The following is a 19,825-nucleotide window of genomic DNA, read 5'->3' as shown; positions in this document are numbered from 1 at the left end:
TTTCAATCATTTCTTATAAACAATCAAACAAAATGTCAAAGACAACATCAGATAACATGCTTTGACTTAAGTATAGTAACGATAATTAATGTTTGAGTAATTTTTGAAAACATATTTAAATCTTTACATGTGACTTGTTGAAATTAAACCCACCACCCCGCAGGCAACAATATAATTCTGTACTTTAGATTCTGAGTTTTAACATTTCTATTAAGTTAGCCATCTGCAGTGGTTTTATGGGAACTATATTTAATTTATCTGTGATCAATCACATTCATTATTACATTTGTCTGTTACTTTATGCAGGAAAATGACCCAATGATCAAAAAGTATATCATAAGAAAGAAGGATAAACAGCAACTAATAAAAAATAAAAAATTATAAATTAAGAAACAGTCCAAAACAAAGGTTAAACACATAAATCATGAACTGAAGAAGGGTACTGGGAAATGAGTTTCTCAGTAACTTATACAGTTTGAAAGAAAGAACCACTGTAACATTTAAAGGCTTGCAATGGAAACTCATAAAACACACAAAAAACAACTGAGTAAAAGAAAAACATTATTAAAAAAAAAAGCAATAAAAACATCACAAACAATGTCTGCATAATACGTACCTGACTCCCAAAAACAACACATGTTAAGACTTTCTTACCACCAGCACCTGACTACAAAGCGCTTACTCTTACTTTTACTCCCAGAAAGCACACAAGAACTTCTCATTTGATTTTTTCTCTTTTATATAATTAGTCACAAATAACAATCCAGACCTAAAAATAAGGTCTTTTTGGAATCCTTTTGGAGTCGTTGGAAGGGAGTGAGTTGGCTCGCTGCTGTAGCCAGGGCTGTTAGATACTGTATTGTTGGGTCGGAGGGTCAACAACACTGTGAGAGTGGGAGGCAAAAGTGGGTGGCCACTCACATCCAATTCATTTCTTGTTCACATGACTGAACATTCTTACTCGTTTCAAATGCATACAAATAAATCCCATTTCATAGCTTTGTACTTGTGTCTCTTTGTGGCGTACACGCTTTATAAAAGACTAAGATGCAAGAATACAGGAAGCACCGCTGACACTTTCCTCTGTTGAATCCTAAAAGTTTATGGCCAGTGTTCTAGCTGAAATGTCATTTTGGGTCGAACCGTTTCTGAAGAACGATAATAAAAAAAGGAGACAGGTCTTTTTCTTTGTGAAACTGAATGTTCTATCGTACAAAAAAAAATAAGACAGGATCTCAGCCACAGTTCCCAAACCCTTCTCTGTGTCCAATGGGCTTATTTACTTAAGGTCTTACTGGATTTTGGGCCTTTCAGCTTCTTTCCTTCTCCCACATTGTATTTGCAAACTCTGTGTCAAGAATGATTGCTTCGTTCTCAATCTGTATGGCGCAGAAAAAGGCTTAGGATCTGACAGGGGCGAGGCTATCACAGTGCACAGGCATCCTCATGCCTGATAATGGTTTAAGTGTGGCTGGGGCACAGCTTCAATGGCACATATCACATAAAGGCTAGTGGTAGGATTATAAACACTGGAACTATGCAACCACAAAAGAAGAAATGTATCTAATACTTCACTTGGAAGTTCTTTTCAAGCCTTCATGAATGAAATGCTAAAGGACACCTGACAAATAATTAGTCATGTCTTTATTCCAACCGTTTTTTGGACTTTCAGGTCTGCTAAGATGTTAAAGCACTGGAGTTGAACGTCTACAATGTGAAATACTCTTGGCATTTCAAATGGTGATGACTACCTTCAGCTCAGAAGCTGTTGCTCCTAAACTGACTGCTGAAGCACGTGCCTTTATTTGAACTGTATTTTAATTTGAGGCCTCAAATGACAGGATGCTTTTTCTTTTTTTTTTTTGATCATTATGGAATTAATCCGCTCCTCTCGATGCCAAATGGCCATAGTGCGGCTCCAACAACTATTCCAATATATTTGAAAACCTACTGCAATTACTGTAAGTGGGGGCCTAAACTGCTTGTTTGGTTAAATACAGGGGATTTAAAATCTGCCACTTTAATATGAGAGATGGTACTTGTGTGTGGCTACTGGCAGGTATAATCTAAATGTGTAACAAAGCCTGACAATCCAGGGCCTTGGCTCATAGCTCATCGCAGAGCATGAAATTAATTCTGACGCTATGAAATGGGATTCTTATCTGCCACTCTGGGGCCTTGCAGTCCCCTGGCTCCAACTCTCCTGGACTATCTGAGGTCCTGCTCGCTGCACTGAAAATAAGCACTCGGGAGAAGTGAGAGGCGCCATCCCAGCTCTCAGGATGGTGACCGCTCCGACCACGTCTGAACAGTCTTACAAATATGTTCCCAACCTAGTCTGAATGTTGCAGCATATATGAGGCCTTGCTTCTGAATGAAGGCCACTGTCAGAAATGGAGATGGAAATCTCAGCCTTTAAAATGTAAACAGTAAAGGGACAATAGACCAACAGACCAAGCTGATAAAAAAAAAACTTTTGGTCCAGTTATGCTTTTTGCAGTGACTTTTTTTAAAGGTTCTTGATGAAGTGGCCTCCACAAAAAAGCCTCAATTAATGCTACTTGAACTGAGCACAAACTTTATCAATCTCTGTACATTTTACCACAATAATAGACAACAATGCAAACATGTACAGTAAATTACGATGTCTCTTTCATTTAAATTGGTGCTAAAACATTTCAGTCTGCCAGATAGAGAGAGAAATCAGACTATTGTGGTTATTTGTACATACTTTAATGAAGAAGTTAAGGAACATAATGGAATTTCTGCATTATCCTGAAAATATAATGAGCAACAACTCAATAATTTCTTTTTCACAACTCATACGGATAATCATTTGACTTGATGTTTTTTTTTATTTTAACATATCTTCACTATCACTTTCAAACTGATACATAGGGAGTTGGTTTTTTTTTTTTTTTTTATCGGCACCACCTCACCCTAGTGTGGAAGTGCTTTATGTTCAACTATTACCATAGTCAGACTTAATCTTAACCTTGCATATGAATTAAAAACATACAACAATAGTGTATTTGTCTTCTGTAAAGGTAAATTAACTGGACGAACATGTTAGTAGTTCCAATGTTGTAATCAAAAATTTGGCAGACTGAATCGTTACAGCACACATCACTTACCTCAGAGGCTCCAAAAGATCAAGTTATGCATTGTGTTGTGCGACAATGTTTTGCTTTGACTCACTCAGTAGAGGAAAAACTAACTAATGCACAGTATAAAGTACCGGTACTTGCGTAAGCAGGGATTTAAGTAAATAAAGAATATGTGAAAAACACCGATCTAAAACACAACGGAAGCAAAATGTGCTAAAATGTATCAGAACTTAGATCATATTTTTTTGAGCACCTATTAGTCACCAGGAAATCTACAAATATCGACGATGCAAACATTATTTTAGATAAACCTTTTACATTATCTTCAAGGCAAAATAATGCTGTCATCATTGACTTGTAGGTGTTGCAGGTGTCAACAAGCAGTTATCCTGTCTGTCTTTTGTAACCCTTTGAACAAAAATGAATCCAGAGCTCAAAATAACACAAATTAAGCCACAGTAAGCTCCCCATTAAAATAACGCTGTGTTTGTAGTGAACTTGGGTTCTTACATGAACCCAACTGAAAAAAGAAAAAGAAAAAGCAGCAAGCTTTCAAAGTAATGTCAAATCAACACTTTTAGAAAATCCAGAAAAGAATAGAAACTCATCAAAATAATACGCTATCATGGAAACTTTTGATCAAAAGAGCAGCAAAAAAGAATAGGACACATGGGCAGGTGATGTCAAGCCATTCCAAGGGGGAGTTTTTGTTCTAATGCACAAGGGAACAACTGCCAAAGAGAAAAACAGAGCAGGAGCAGGGGGATGTAAAAGGAGAAGAGGGGAGTATCCAATCCAATCAGCTTGTGGTTTTATCGGTGATGAACAAATGCCAAACATGGGGAGAGGAAATCCACAAAACACAATGATAAGTGAAGATGTGCACAGGTACCCGAGAGACACCAAGACAGAAATTGGGCTTGAAGAACATCAAGTACTTTCATGCTTGGAGTGATCAAAGATCAACAGAGCACTGACAGGTTCTCAACAGCACCCGGAGTGGGCAGTGGTGAGTGTCGCATGCAACTGGCGCTCTCCGCAGTGACTCTGCACTGTCTGTGTAGCTCTGCTGCCTTGCAGTTTAAAAAAAAAAAAGACAACTGTGAAGTGGTTGTTCCAAAGCCCCCACGCCAAGATGTGGAGGTACAGCCAACAAGTTGCACTGGTAGAAACAGAAAATGTGTTAACACAAGTCTACTCCCACCACCATGGCTCTCCTATGTCCTCATAATTGTTTTCTTGTCCTTTAAAAAGTCTAAAGAGAATAAAAGTAGCCACGTCATCCATACATGTGTCATTTGATTTAATTTTCTATATTACTTGTGATTTACGTTTAGAAAGATTAGTGCGATCCATACATTACCCCATTAATCCTGTGATGTCAGAATGTTCTTTACCATTAATATAATACATGCCAATACAAAACCTCATAGTTATTACACTTAGAGGCATGCATATAATACCACCATTAAAACAGTGCTCATATCTAGGGTTGGATATTGGATGGGATAATCTATGTGCAGTCTTTTATGCTACAGTGTTCACTGCTTTGCGGGACGGCATTCTGCCTGTTATATTTAGCATGTAAGTGTGAATAATTTAGCTGTGTTAAGTCTGTTAAAATAACAAGCAGAATTAAATAGCTTTACCAAATGTAGGAAATGGGCAAGGAAGAATTTTAGTGAATCCATATTGGGGTATTCTTCTTCTTCTTCAATGGCTACATTAAGATGTACAGTATATCCCAAATTTAAAAGGTGGGTTAGTTCATACAAGAGCCTTGGTGATTGTAGAGAAGATCTGACATTTTTTGTGTCTCTGTCACAAGGGAAGTGCACTTGCTTTTGACAAAACAAAAATAAAAAAAATAAGAGTGAACGTGTAAAACTGCCAGTCCACAAAGTTTTGATTTGTAGAACAGTATTAGTCCAACTTGGAAGAAAGACACTTTAGGCAAAACAATAGAATTTGTCAATAAACTGGTGTGTGCTGAAAAACTGAGAATTATCACTGGTATAATGGTAAGAATAAAATCCAAAATATTGAGCTCAAACACAAAATTAATCAATAATGTTTTATGTGCTTAATAGAATGTTAGTTTTAAAACCTAAATCAGGACTTAGCTGTGTTTGTGTTTACACACAAAAATAAATATATACATGGTTAAAGCCAGAAAATCATTAGCACAATCCAGTTAGAAGGAAAAACACAAAACCTCATTAGTAACTTGTTTAAAAAGCAAATTACCTTTATCAATAATTCACTGTAAAAAAACAACAACATTACCACACAAAACGGAGAGTCAGCCAAAAAAAAGAAGGCTACATACTGGCTTGTAAGGTCTTGTGGGAAATGTCATTTGTGAAGGCTCCGATGCCTTTGTTAGAGATGGCTGCCAACGAGAAGTGGTACTCAGTGTTGGGACGGAGACTTTCCACAACATAGGAATTTGTTGGTCCAAATGTTTTCTTCTGCTATTGGTGGAAATGACTGTTATTAACAAGATTGATCAACTGGACAGAAACACAGCACTGGATCACAGAAAAGAAAATTATTAAGTTCATTGACCCAAGAAAAAAAATACGAAATTGCTTACCTGGGTGCCAAAGCTGCCTTCCTTATAGCGAAGCTCATATTTTATAATCCCTTCTTTCTCATAAGCAGGTTCCCAGGTTAGCTCAATGCTTGTATCAGACACAGCGCCAACCTGAAATTTGGATGGCTGACCTGGAACTGAGCAACAGCAGGAAAACATTAGAACAGGCTCTATTCTACAAAACCAAAGATGAAAAAGAGGGAAACTAGGGTTGTCAGATTTTATTATCTCATTTGATTGCTAAATGTAATAGTCAAAAGAGCAGTTTGTGAGGTTTTAGAAATCGGTATCAAAAACGTGATTGTTGGTGATCAAAATATTCAAATACACACTAGTTAAAGTACGAGAACTAAAAGCATTGGTTTAATAATCAATATCACCAGAAATGTAGTTCTGTTTATACATTGGTGTCTGTTGGTAAGGTAACCCAGTGAAAACGTGTTTCATCTTACCTCCTTGTAGTACTTTGACATGGATGGGCTCTGAAAAAGGTCCATCACCTACAGACGTAAACGCAAGGACTCTGATTGTGTACGTCTCTTGAGGAATTAGACTTTGGATAGTGGTGATGATGCTGTCCTGGACATTATGGATCTGCCAACTGCTCATAGGCAGGGAGGCGGCCATAGTGTAGTAAACACGGTAGCCTTTAATCTGCCCATTGGGCTCCTCTGGCTCCTCCCACTGCACCAACATAGTGTTCTGGGGAAGGATCTGAGCCTTAATGTTTCGTGGTGGACTGGCAGGTGCTTGTTCACCAGTCCGAGTTTCCACCGGCTCACTGGGAGGGCCCTGGCCAATTGTGTTGACCGCTGAGACCCGGATCTCATACTCTGTGTTGGGATAGAGACCGCCAATGCTGTACCGAGTGGTGGTGATATCATCAACCGTCTCAAACTTGCTGTCTGGAGATTTTGCCCTGTACTGGATGATGTAATAGGTCACTGGGTCTGGGTTTCCAGAGTCCCAGGTGATGGTGACACTAGTGGCAGTGGTTTCAGTCACCACTGGGGTACCTGGAGGCTTGGGGAGAGCTGTTATAATGACAAAATTGGCATAAAGAAAAACACTGTCAATAAATTATACCAAAAAAAGACCTTTTGTAGAAAAGATGAAAGCTGAAAGGCTTTCCAAAACCTCTATACACATTACTGTAGACTTTAGATGGAATAAGTGGTTCTCAAACTAAAGGAAGCTTCCTCATGACCCCATGAGTATTTCTGAGCAAACATAAGAACAGCTTCATTGAAAAATATAAATCTAAGTGATCAGGAATAGGATATTTAGGCGTTTTAAAACTGACAGTTATTTTGGGATCTGCATACTGGAGTTCTAGAGGGGGGCAGAAAGTTTGAAAACCACTTGACGAAAGTCAATCACATTCTGAATTACTATTCTTCTTACATTTGACAGTGATTTGTGCAACTGCTTCAATGATGCCAAGGCTGCTCATGGCCACGCAGGTGTAGTTGGCCGACTCCCGAACGCTGGTCAGTTCAAGAACATTCCTGCCAACAGGCATCTCATCCTCTGGGGTCAAGTCCTCCGAGTTTAGCATCCACTTGACATAAGGCATGGGCGATCCCACTGCTACGCATGTTATGTTCACACTGCCACCGGGCATAATCTCCTGACTTGTTGGTGGAATGGAGAAGCGTGGAGCCACCCGTCGGACTGAGATAAAGCATTAGGAAGGGGCGAGGATGACATAAAAGGGCAAGGGAGTAAAAAAAGACAAAAAGAGAGAAGTAACAAGAAAGGCCGATGAAAACGGACTCATTTAAACAAACTTTAAACAAAAAGCCTCATTGTGAGTGAAGTCAAACACAAAACTAGTTCAAAACAGAAATAAATTGACAAAGAATGAGAAGGAACTAAACTAACAGAACTGCTTCGACAAAAATATAGATTAACAATTAAGCAACGATTCATAGCAACAAGGTTCCATTGACCAATTTGACCCATCACAGCACAAGTAAAGACACAAAAATCTATTACGAGTTTCTCATCTTTGGTACTGAACTGCTGTCTTAAAAACATCATAAACTACAGCATAACCTGATCATTAGGTATAAAGCCCGATGTGATGGTGCTATCACATAAGGCCAACATGGCAACCTAAAACTTCCTGTCCTTTCAGGCACTCAAGATGTGGGTCAGGCTTCACCCACAGTACAGGAAGTCTAAGGTTACTGTACCATTGACCGTCACTATTGAGAGCTCTAATCAGCACACTCCACCATACATTTTCACTTGACACCTGTTTCTATTGCCTACATATCTTAAAGATGAGAAACTTTAATGAGATTTTTGTGGTTCAGGGTAGATCTACTGGACAAAGCCTTATTAAGATCTGACACGGTTCCATTGATAGATGCAGCTATCAGTTTCACAGACAACATGCATAAATATATTGAGATAAATTAAGGAGTAAACAATAACAAAATCAGAAAATTGAAAAGTAGAAATAAAATGCATAGAGGAATATAACTGAAGGGTCGCTAGCATGCCCAGACAAATGACGATTGGAGAGGTAGAAGTAGAAGTACAAGATAGAGGAAATAACATTTGAGGAGAGGAAAGACTGATAGGGAACAGAGTACCAAAAAAAGTGACAGAGGTATAGATAGATAAGGAAAGGTGAGAAGAGGATAAGAAGGGTAAGATAACCTGCTTCAGTGCTGTGTAACCTGCGTTTCTTCAGCTAATGTGACAAAATGTGACAATGGCACATTGTCACATTGCAGTCCCAGTTAACAAATAAAAAAGTATTAAATAGCAAGGTGTGTGGCTAAAAATACACAGAAAATCAATCATAGTAATTTTACCAAGAGCCTTACTAACACAGAGTGTTGCCTAAAGAAAAAGATACTGGATCAACAAGGGAAGAAATCCAGCGAATGAGAAAAAGAGAAGGGAAAAGGGGCAGAGCGAGGTAGAGAGAGAGAGGCAGTTGAAAAGGGCAGGATGACAGCTTAGAAAGGGATACAGGGAGACTCTCTGAGCTCATGAATACGACCAGAAACTTGAGTGAGAAAATGTGGATAATGATCCTTAAACACAGAAGACTGGCATGGAAGGTACTTTATATTTGCATGTGTGAATGAACAAAGAGTGTTGCTATTCTGTTTATCTACTCATTTATTTGCATTTTACAAGATGAAGTGTGTGCATGTACAGATTATGTGAATTGCAGTGGGGGTTAGAAATTATGATTGAGAAGAAATATTGCTAATGAAAAGCCTCCCAACAAGCACTTGATAGAAATAAAAGCATCGGGGAACTTCCCATGCATTAGAATGATAAAATAAATACAGGAAGAACCTCTCAATGCATACATTCACCATTACTACTATTATCATTACTGGAATTTAAAGCTCAACTGGGGAACATCCGCTACTATTAAATGCCTAACAAGTGGGCACTACATTGGGTTAAACCAGGGTTAAACATTTTGTTTGTGTGTTATGCCATTTTTTCTTCATTAAACTGCAAATGACACATTTTGACCAGTATTTTTATGCAATAATTATGTGACTTTTTCAGCTGTAGCTAAAAGATACTCCCGGTATTGCAGTCTAATGTCAAGAAGTTTGTTGGGAGGCAAATGCTAAAGACAGAGACAAAATGTTAATGTAAAATGCAAACTTTCTAAAAAAAGAACTAAATGGAAGGGATGGCTTTGGAGACAGACAGACAGGAGAGACAAAGACGAGAGACAAGGCACGAAATGGAGCAAAAAACCGTCTCAAGCACTAGGAAGGCAGACGGGACAGACAGAGGGAGACAAGTGCACAGACAGTGAGTATGTAGACATACTACACAATGTGCAAAAGGGAAAGGGTGGGGTCAGGGTAATTGGGGAAAATGGGAAGAAGGGTAGAAGTAGAATTCGAAAATTGCAAAACTAAAAAAAAATAAAGATCATGAATCAAAGTGGGTTTGGAGGTCTCACACATTGGGGCTTAAAATCAAGTCATCGAGTCTCAATGTCTCTATGTTAAACATTGCATCTAGATGCAAATGTCTCTTGAGAAGTCCTTTAAGGGTGGGGCATAGGGTGGAGTTTAGGGGTTGTTACAAACTGAGAAGGAGATTTGGGGTGCAACTTAGGGTTGGGAATATCAAGGATGGGTAGCATTCCAAAATACACGTTGTTGATCCAAATGGAATTCATATGATCGTTGCATTGGGCGTTTTGACTTCTCTACAGATGTAGGGCACACATATAAAGTAGAGACACTGAGGGGAAGTCTACCTGAAGCACACTCAAGTGTTCACTGACATATAGTATGTTAATATGTTGGCTACAGAAGCAAAACCTCATTAGCGGATTAAATAAAGCTCAGGTGGTACTTTCCACAAAGCATCTATTGTTATCAACTTTTTATTAACCACTGTCTATTCTCTTGACTACAAGACCTTTATCCTATTGATCAAGAAAAAAAAAACAATACAGCCTTATGTAAAAACGAGGACTATTCTCCTCTGCACACACACATCTGAGCAATGCACTGGTAATGTCTCTGGTGCTGCTACTCTAGGAAAACACAATCTAAACTTGAGGGCAAAATCTTCAAAAAAGAAATGGTTGACGGTGGTTTTATAAAAATATTATGCCGAGGAAATGTTCGCAAAAAAGAAAAAGGTCAAAAAAGGGAAGACAAAAAGAAAATCAAAGAAACCTTTTTTCGTATTAAAAGCTATTTGAATTTAACAAGAAAGTCTTCAAAAAAAAAAAAAAAAACAATACAAAAAAGAAAAATATTTTTGGTATGTATTAATTTCAACTTTAAAATGTTTTAAATCCCCTTTATATAGACCAAAAAAAAAAAAAAAAAATAAATAAATAATCACAAAATAAAATGACAATAAGGGGTAATGGGCAGCCCATTCTTCACACAAACATGCACAGGTATAGCTATAGCGTGAGTGACAGAAACAGGTGTGCCCCCATCCACTTGGGCAAACACTAAATAACAAATACAATTTCAAAAAGAAAATAGTCACTCAAGCCCATCCAAGCATGCCTTCATTACCAAATACAAAATGGGTCCTGACACACGCACAAACACAGAAAAAAGACTAAAATAAAAACTTAACAATTATACAAAAATGAAAAAAATACATATGTATATATCTGAACAGCATCGACAATACCAGAGTGCAGCTGTGTTCAACATACAGGTATGCATGAACACTATTAGATGTTTTTAATCCATTTTGCTTTCAACGAGGCTAAAATTCAGGGCTTTTTTTTTTTAAATTAGAGATATCCAATTGGTGCATGTGTGCTCTTTGTTTTCTGGGATTTAATCCAGCCAATGAACCAGGAGCTGTAATGGCTGAGTGAATGAGGTTTCACTAGACTAGAAAGTGGTTTCTGATTTCATAACCTGTTTTACAGCCAAAACCAAATACCTGCCAAATGTTTATTTCATTTAGGTGAGGATAACCTTCTTAGGGCATTAGAAATGAGTTGTTGGTCATCCAACATGAACAAACGATAATTAAAACCTAAGATGAGGTCATTGAAAACAATAATTAAAGATTTTCAGGTTCAACATTTTACATTTGAAAATACAGGGGGAATAAGTGAATCTCATGGTTGAAGCCACCAAAAATAAATGGTTCATGCAAATAAATGACTACCACAATATCTGTGTACTATCGAATTGAACAATTGGAGGAGAAAAACGAAAACTACAGAAAAAAAAAAGCAGGAATTCCAATTGCATGAACTGGCTCCTCGTTCACAGAGACAAGGAGCCACGCCACCCCATTTGTAATTTGTATTTAAAGAAAACTGAAACAAATCCTATGGACTTTTACGAAAATGTTGTCTTATTTTAAGCCCCAATGTGATGAGAAAGAAGAGAAGCCTTACAGTGGACGAGGTGAAAAGCAGTCGAGAGAGAATGCCAGAGTACTGTCCTAACTTTATTTGTGGGCAGTGTGTTGTGGAGGGGATTCGTGTTTTAGAAAAGAATTTGAAACAAAAAAAACGGAAAAAAATTAACAAACAGAGGTCAGAAGGTGGACATTATCGGCCATTTTGGTGAGGCAGGTATTGCTGCCCCAAAATGAAGGGGGAAGCCAAAATAATGTGCAGCCTTTAGTGTCACCTTGAAGCTGAGATTACACCCTCTATCTGCCTGAGGATACAGGCACAGTATGGAGATCCTTTAGTCACACTTTCCGGGTGAGGCCTACAGCAATTTACATAGAAGCAGCAGGGGTCGGCCTGTATTAACGTATCCTAACTGTGCCACCATTAAATAGTCACTATGGGTGGCTCATCAAAATGGAAATTGTCACCTAAAGGAAACTGACAGGAATCATGGCAGGGGTATCAACAAGCAAGTAGTGGATTGAGCAGATTTTACAACGTTTCGGATATGGTGTTTTAGGGAGATGACAAGCGGCCAAAATGACACAGCATGTATATCCACTCTTTATGTGAACTATAATAAAGAAACAAAATAACTAATGCAATATTTCCATCAAAAACAAAAGTTTTGTTTTTCTTTTATGAAGAGTGGCTTGTATTTTAAGACAAACATCTAATAGGAATTTTTTTTGCTTTGGCCAGTGAGAACATAAGGTGTAATCTAGCTTTCTTTCCCAACAGTACACACACATATGCATAGCACTGCATGCAGGCACATTCATATCCAAGCAGACGCCTTAGAAGAAGGGTAAACGTGCACATGCTTAGAAAACAGCGCAGTCTTTCTGCTATCAAGGTTATTTCTACTATCCAAGTAGACAAGCTTTGTTTTATTTTATATTGTTGTCTGTTTTTTTTGGCTTGTGTCCTATAATTAATGACACAAAAATAGGGAGGGCAACTTTTACACAATCGATGGGTAGCATAACATCTAGGTCAGTCAGTGATAAATGCTTTGATAACTTGACAAAATTTGGGGTCAGGCAAAGTGTAGCTGGTATGACACCAGTAAAACAATACATTTTTTGCATTGTCTGCTTCTTTCTAATATATCAGTGCTTGAAGCTAAGCCAAAAAAAAAAAAAAAGAGGAAATGCTATAGAGTTACTAAATATCCATCCTTTTAATAAGAAAAAAATAAAGTTAACTATAAAAAAGCAAGGAGAATAATTAAAAACCCATGTAGAGAATTACATACTAACGTTTGAAACATATCTCACACTTTTTGTGTACTTGTTAATATTTTGTATACTTTGGGTCCCACCAAACTGAAAATCATTTCTATTTCACGAGGCTATGATTACACTGGAAGTAAGGCTTTTAAATAATAGATTATAATTTGATTGAACGTCATGACTGTAAGGGAACACAAACAGCAGTCATTCAGTGAAACCAATCACATCTCGCTACCGCTATTAGAAAAATAAAAGTACCTTTGAGCACCCGCTAAGCAACAGCAAATGCGATGTTGAAGTCATTATATTGTTATTGATCCGCACAACACTGTAAATGGCATCCCTTAATGGCTGGCTAAAATCACTATGGAACCCAATCACGCCCAATCAAGTCTCATTTTGTCAGTAATGGATTGCTATAAACAAGATGACAGGAACACTGGCTGTATACACAGTTATTATTTCATTCGGCATTAGCATTTGCACTTTCTAGTCTCAAGAAGCAGTAGCAGCACCAACTTAATAAAGAAATACAAATTACACAAACAAATGAAGCACAAAAACACACACATTTCAACAGAAATATAAGGTCAGAATTATAACTGTAAAAGAAAGGATGAACACACACACACAACACCGTAAATCACAACACAAAAAGGAACTGAAAAGGGAAAGCTCAATAAACACATAATGTCAAGGAAAATAAAAAAGTAAATAGAAATAAATAAAGAGAAGGAACAACTGAACAAAACACAGGAAACACAGCTAGTAAAGGACAATCACAGCCATGAGTTTGTACAGGCATGCACGCAGTTACATTCTCCCATCATGCAACATGTTCTGTTATTTTCACATGCTGGGTTACCATGACATTGTGTGCAATAAAGCCTTTCAGTGCAGAAGCAATACCAAAGGATGCGAAACAAGAAAAGGCCCCACAATGCAAACATAAAAAAAGAATTGAACAAAACCCGAGCTAACCGGGTTTGTTTTCATCATATCTTCCTTGGGAATAAAATTAAAAAAAAAAACTTCTTTCATATCCATTTAACAGTTTGGAAGAATGAATTAGTATTTCTTCAAATTAGTAATTAATATCGAGCTCTGTCATAGGCAAATGCAGCTAGAGATTTTCAACATGTTGATTTTTTTGATTTTTTTTTCAAATGTGGGTTAAAAAAAGTAAAAAAGAAAAAACACACCAACCTTCTCGAAGCTCTGAGGGATGTAAAGGGGTTGATGCAGAACACAATGACATGAGGAGAAGAGAAAAATAGGGGAAACACAGAGAGAGTAAAAAAAGCCACCTCAAGGTGTTTAGCTGCACCTACATTTCCCTTTTCTTTCATCTTTTCCTTCCCTCCTTTCCCTGGTCCATACTAGTGACACTCGTCTCCAGTGCACAACCCCTCCCCCCCTCCCCCACCTTAAAATAAACTTCAAAACCAACACAATCAGATTCACCCCAGTGGCCACACTGTCACTCTCGCCTGGTAAGAGAAGAGTCTGAGGGTGCCACTGGAGACAAATCATGTGTTTCCATACTAGTATTTATAAAACGTCACACCCTCCTTTAGCCACAAGGAGAAGCTCCTGTTGTGGCTTGTTAGAAAGGAAAAGAAATTCAAGAAAATAAAAACAAAAACATAAAAAAAACAAAAAACTAATGAGCGATAGAAAATAAATAAAGACAGATTGTGATGAAATTAGCAGCTGCAGTTTAAGACTGAAAATGCACATTTTTAAACTGCCATTCAGTAAAGTTGTTGGCTTTCATTTGTCACTTTTTTTTTAAAAAATCACTTTAGAATCTTCTTTGGAAACGTATCCCCCACCACAGCTGCTAACCTCAAAAACATTTTTTTGCTTTGTGAACAAAACATAAGTCAACATCAGGAATAAGAATTGACAGAAGTTTACTGAAAAACACAATGATTGACACACTGAATCCTAGCTGTAAATGTTCTTGGTCATCATTCACCCTTTTTGCACTCATAAACCATAAAAAGTCATGTTAAAGGAGCCTGTTTTCATAGAGATTACATGTAATCTTAGAGAAATGATAGCAAGGCATGTTTAACTACATTACACTCCAGTGCTGTGTCAACAAAAACATCGTACTATTGTTAAATATTGATTTAATAGAGTTTTCGTTTTTTTAGAGCATGAACTAGGCGGATTGCAACTTGACACTGTGCTGGAGACCAAAGGCTCACAGCATAAGTGTTGCTGAAAAGGAAATTATGAGATGAACCATATTTATGACCCTTAGGTCCACACTTTTGAATTTTCCCTCCCTGTGCTGCTGCTTCACATGGTAAGATAATAGCAATTATAATGAAAAAGCAGCTCCCTGACCCATTTTATAATGTCAGAGTGATGAATTATTTATTGGGAACAAAGTTATCTGGTACACAGCAGAGGGAACAAACAGAGTAGATACTGATGCATATTTATTCAATATGCACAATGTAAATAATACATGTTGAAAATACATCTACTTCAATTTATTAAAGCTCCCTCAACAGGGATTTAATGTCATTTAGCATTAGTAGTGGAAGGTAGGCTTTTGTCTTTATTTCCCCTTATGAAATGCTCCTTTTTTTGGTGACAGATTTAGTTTTTTATGTATTTTCACTTTGCTGGAACATGCCAGCTGAAATTACAACTGACTGTGAAATACTTTAAAGATAAAGGAGCAAAGCAGAGCCAGGGGAACACATAGATTGATGCTCCAGGGGAGCAAGGAGAACTGTTTATACTCGCTGTGATAAAGCACATTTTTTTTGTATTAAACTATACGCAGATGACTCAGTTAACTCTCCTTCTCAATAGTTTGCATTCCTGAAATCTGGAAACAGCAGCTAAGGCGTTGAGATTTTGATTGGTGGTTGAAAATACTTCACCACTCAATCAAAATCTGGACTTACCGTTGTGCTCCATTACCTGTGGACAAAAAGGATCAAAAAGAAGCCTGTCCAGACTCTTTTTATAATGAGACTTTGATGGAAGGGGGCAACGTTTGACCGCCCACACACAGTTATACAGGTAAATAAACGTTTCCTTACAACCGATAAAGACATACGGCTTGATGTGCTACACTTTTCCTTCCGAGTGAGTGGGGGAGGGCATTAAAAGACAAAATGGAGCACATCATAACAGAGAAGAGCATTAGTTGGTTACTGATAGTTTTACATTTGGAAATGTCAGTGCAAATGTAATTACATTAATACCATCAATGCTGACAGATTTATATTACATGGCTGATTTGTTTTTACATAATTTTACAAATAAATCTAAATAAGGCTAAAATAAAATGCAAGTAGCTTACTTTTTTTTTCTAACAACAATGACATTTAAAGCTGAACTCTTCTTCTATTTAGAAAAAGGGCATATACCTGTATTATACTTTTTTTTTGAAATTTTCATCTTTTTTGCCTAATTCTTGCACCAGGTTGCTCCCTACCTCGCACATAAAGATTGGCAGGGGACGAGTAGCGCACGCCTTCCACATTAGACGCCACGCACTCGTACTTCCCCTGGTCGGTCTCCTCGCTGTTCTCGATCTGCAAGGCACCTGGAAATAGAAATCACACACGAGGAGAGGGGCAGGTGACAGATAGGGAGAGAAAGGAGGCAGGGAAAGAAACAAATTAGTCAATCTGCTGGTGACAGCGGATGAACGAGGGAGACAATCTAGTTAATGGTGAATATCTTGATTTCCTGAGGACCATTTATTTTTTTTTTAAAAAGCGTTTCTGGCAGCAATGGCAGCACTAAGTGAATTTCTCTCAAGCTTCAGCTATGCACATATTAAATGTGGAGGAATACATTAAATGGAAATGAGAACAGAAATCATCATCCCAGTTTGAGGCTGTGCTAGTATGTATAGCTAGTGTTTCTTATTAAATCTTTAATTGCACAACCATGTATGTATACTATATATGTACATATGACCAGATCCCTTGCAGTTTTTTATTATCATTATTAATATTTTATTTTGCTACTGGTTGCACTAGTATCCTTTTTTCTCTATAATTATTGTTGCACCAATCCAACCAAAACCTTTTCCTGTCTTTAACTTGACAGCTTCTTGATTCTTGTATATATCTGTATTATATTTGTACATTTGTATTATTTTTTAATATTATCATTATCTTGTTTTATTTGTATTCTTTTCAACTAATGTGTTTACTTGCATTTAATCCTTATTTAATTAACAGTCTTTTACTTAATTATGTAAATTTTGTTCTTTCTTTCGTGTTTATTCCTTTCATTTGTAATATGTCGCAAGCTTCTGTGACATAAGAAATGTCCCCCCTGGGATAAGATTCTTAAAACAAATTCCTCTTTAAATAAATAAATAAATAAATAAATAAAACAAATTCCTCACATTGTGTAAACTATACGTGGCTATGAAAAAAATCTCTCTGATAAAACCGATGAATGATAGAAAACTAAACGGAAAGCGTGTGTGTGTGTGTGTGTGTGTGTGTGCAGAAGAGAATCATCTACAGACAGCACACGTTGGCACAATTTATTGCGCCCGTACAGCCCAATGGTTAGCATTAGTGGGGCCATGTGGATTTGACAGCGGTGCTGGGAGAGAAGGCGGGGGTGGGGGAACAAAGTGTTGAGGTGAAACAACGGGCGTTGGATCATTCCTCGTTAGAGCGCAGTTGACGGTACTTCCTGATGATATCATTAGGGCTCGTGGCTGGCTCAGCAGACGGATTGCAGCCCAGCCTTCTCTGACAAACACAACACACACACCGCTGCTCATTAACGTTTAGCTAAGAAGCATCAATATGCCAACAGCTGCCCAGGATGCTTTGTAATATACCATATGCTACTCCATCACACCACCAAGTCGAGTGAACACCATGTTGTACAAGGCTACCAGAGTGGAACAACGGGCTAATAACATGTCACCGCTGCACTAGAAACGACACCATTGATTTTACCTGATTTTAAGTATTAGTCACGCTTCCACCTTGTCTATAACCTTACACTTTTTTGCATAACTGTAACCTCACAGCTTGATTGTTGTAAATATTTGTATCATATTTGTATATAATTTGTATTATTATTCCTACTTTATTTTTACTATTGTAATGTGTGTGTATCTGATCCCTATTTTTAACAGTCTTTTTCTTAATTACACACTTATTTAACGTTTATTCTTTCTTTCGTTTTTGTTAAATGTTTTTATTCTTTTATTTGTGATTTTTTTTTTCTTAAGTGGCTGGAACAAAAACTATTTCCCCCTGGGATTAATAAAGGAATTCTTATTCTGATTCACCATTATTTGGAACCTGGGGGTTAGAATCAGGGTTGGGGGTCAATTATAAAATTTTAATTGCGTAATTGATAATTAATTACAATTATGGCATAATTATAATTGTAATTGTAATTTTTTTTTAATTATAATTGAGTTTAGATACCGGTTTCTGACTTTGTAATTGTAATTGCCATGAAAATCCTGAAAAAATTGTCAATTATAAATGTTACAGTTCTATATACAGTTCTACACATACGTACTTAAACATTGTGCTTCATATCAAGCTTTCCCACATTTTAAAAATTGAAATCGAGTGGTATAAATGCTCAGATGCCCACACCAAAAATATTGAAACCTATATTTTAATTGATAAAGTCTAACAAGGTGACCATTAGATAGGAAATAAATTAGATGATAGATATTTGTTTTTAGTGTATTTTACAGCAGATTTAGGACCAACGGTTATTAGGTTATTTATTTCAGGCTCAGTAATTGTGATTAATTGTACATGAACTTTAGTAATTAAGAGCGCACTTGTAATTGACTTTCTGCGGAAAAAAATAATTGTAATTGGAAAATATGCTGGTCACTGTAATTGCAATTTGTAAATGAACATGGGTAACTGAAAACATAATTGCTCAGATGACTCCATCCAGTCTGAGGGCACCGTCGTAGGCACGTGGCACAAGAAACAAAGTGAAAACTACAACCTGCCGAGTTCAGGTTTGGCTCTTTTTATTGTGGGTTCAAATCGGCTTTGGATGTGTTTGATGTGAGTTTGGAGCAGACAACGTCAGCCAAGTGGCAGGTGGGTTGGGTTGTGCTCAGCAGCCTAGCGCCTCAGGACCAGGGGGGTGGGGGGAGGGGGGGGGACCCACAAAGTAGAGTCTCTGTGAAGTTGAACTCCAGGTGGATGGCAGTAGACAGCTCTCACAGAAATTGTCAGTCTTGCGTGTTAAATTATTAAAACCTATTCGAGACCGAATGTCTGTAAAGCATTGCCATGGAGTCGGTTTTTATTCAATATTTCATATGAATTTCATTTTTTTTCTAAATTCAAAATGATTTACGATCTGTTTTATTCTGTCTTTTAACCAATAACTGTGTCTCACACAACAACCAAAACTAGTGAAAAGCCAAACTTGATCAAACCAGTGAGGTAAAACAGGTGCCTGCTGACAAAAGAGTGAAAAAACAGATCAAAGGATTTTTATCTTTTTTCTTTGAAACTTTGGTGGAGGCTCCTTGCTAGGTAAAATAATCTAGTTTCCAAGCCCCCAGTGACCCAATTATGTATTCTATCTCATATTCAAAAAAGTGACTGTAAAGGAACATTTAGGGAGTTCAATCACGGAACAACTTAGTGAAAAAGAAAGGACTGAGTGGGAATGAAAAAAATGAATATATATCGGTACATATTTAAAAAAGATTACCAACTGACACTTTCCTTAGTTTGAATGACATACTTTATACCAGGGGTTTTCAACCTTGGGGTTGTGAGACACTGGGAGGGGGTCGCCAAATGCCTTCAAGAAACGTAGGATATTTTTTGATTTGAGCCTATTTTTGCCTATTTTTACCATTTTTCTGCCACTAAACCCACCTTGCCACATTGAAACCTATTTTGATCACTTTTTCTTGCCATAATTTTTGCTTCTTTTAATGCATTTTTGCTACATTACTCCCATGCCTGCCACTTCTCCATCAAATTTCAAT

At 37.3% G+C, this 19,825-nt stretch overlaps 1 protein-coding gene across 16 annotated transcripts in view; it reads right to left on the bottom strand.

Moving 5' to 3' along the window:
- ptprsa (protein tyrosine phosphatase receptor type Sa) overlaps positions 1 to 19,825 on the bottom strand; it is a 283,168-nt gene that overhangs the window by 69,765 nt on the left and 193,578 nt on the right. For 10 of the 16 annotated variants that reach the window (XM_028444079.1, XM_028444078.1, XM_028444082.1 and 7 more), the window contains 6 exons: positions 16,295 to 16,405; positions 14,035 to 14,046; positions 7,108 to 7,377; positions 6,156 to 6,737; positions 5,704 to 5,840; positions 5,437 to 5,581 (listed from right to left, as the gene is read on the bottom strand). In XM_028444079.1, coding sequence (XP_028299880.1) covers positions 5,437 to 5,581; positions 5,704 to 5,840; positions 6,156 to 6,737; positions 7,108 to 7,377; positions 14,035 to 14,046; positions 16,295 to 16,405 — 1,257 coding nt within the window. The remainder of the gene's footprint in view (positions 1 to 5,436; positions 5,582 to 5,703; positions 5,841 to 6,155; positions 6,738 to 7,107; positions 7,378 to 14,034; positions 14,047 to 16,294; positions 16,406 to 19,825) is intronic. The other 6 variants (XM_028444083.1, XM_028444085.1, XM_028444092.1 and 3 more) reach the window with 1 other exon arrangement.

The sequence above is a fragment of the Gouania willdenowi genome, chromosome 4 (assembly GCF_900634775.1).
Source record: "Gouania willdenowi chromosome 4, fGouWil2.1, whole genome shotgun sequence".
NCBI classification, from domain to species: Eukaryota; Metazoa; Chordata; class Actinopteri; order Blenniiformes; family Gobiesocidae; genus Gouania; species Gouania willdenowi.
The sequence above is the reverse complement of the archived record's forward strand: the minus strand, read 5'-3'. Positions and strand labels throughout refer to the sequence as shown.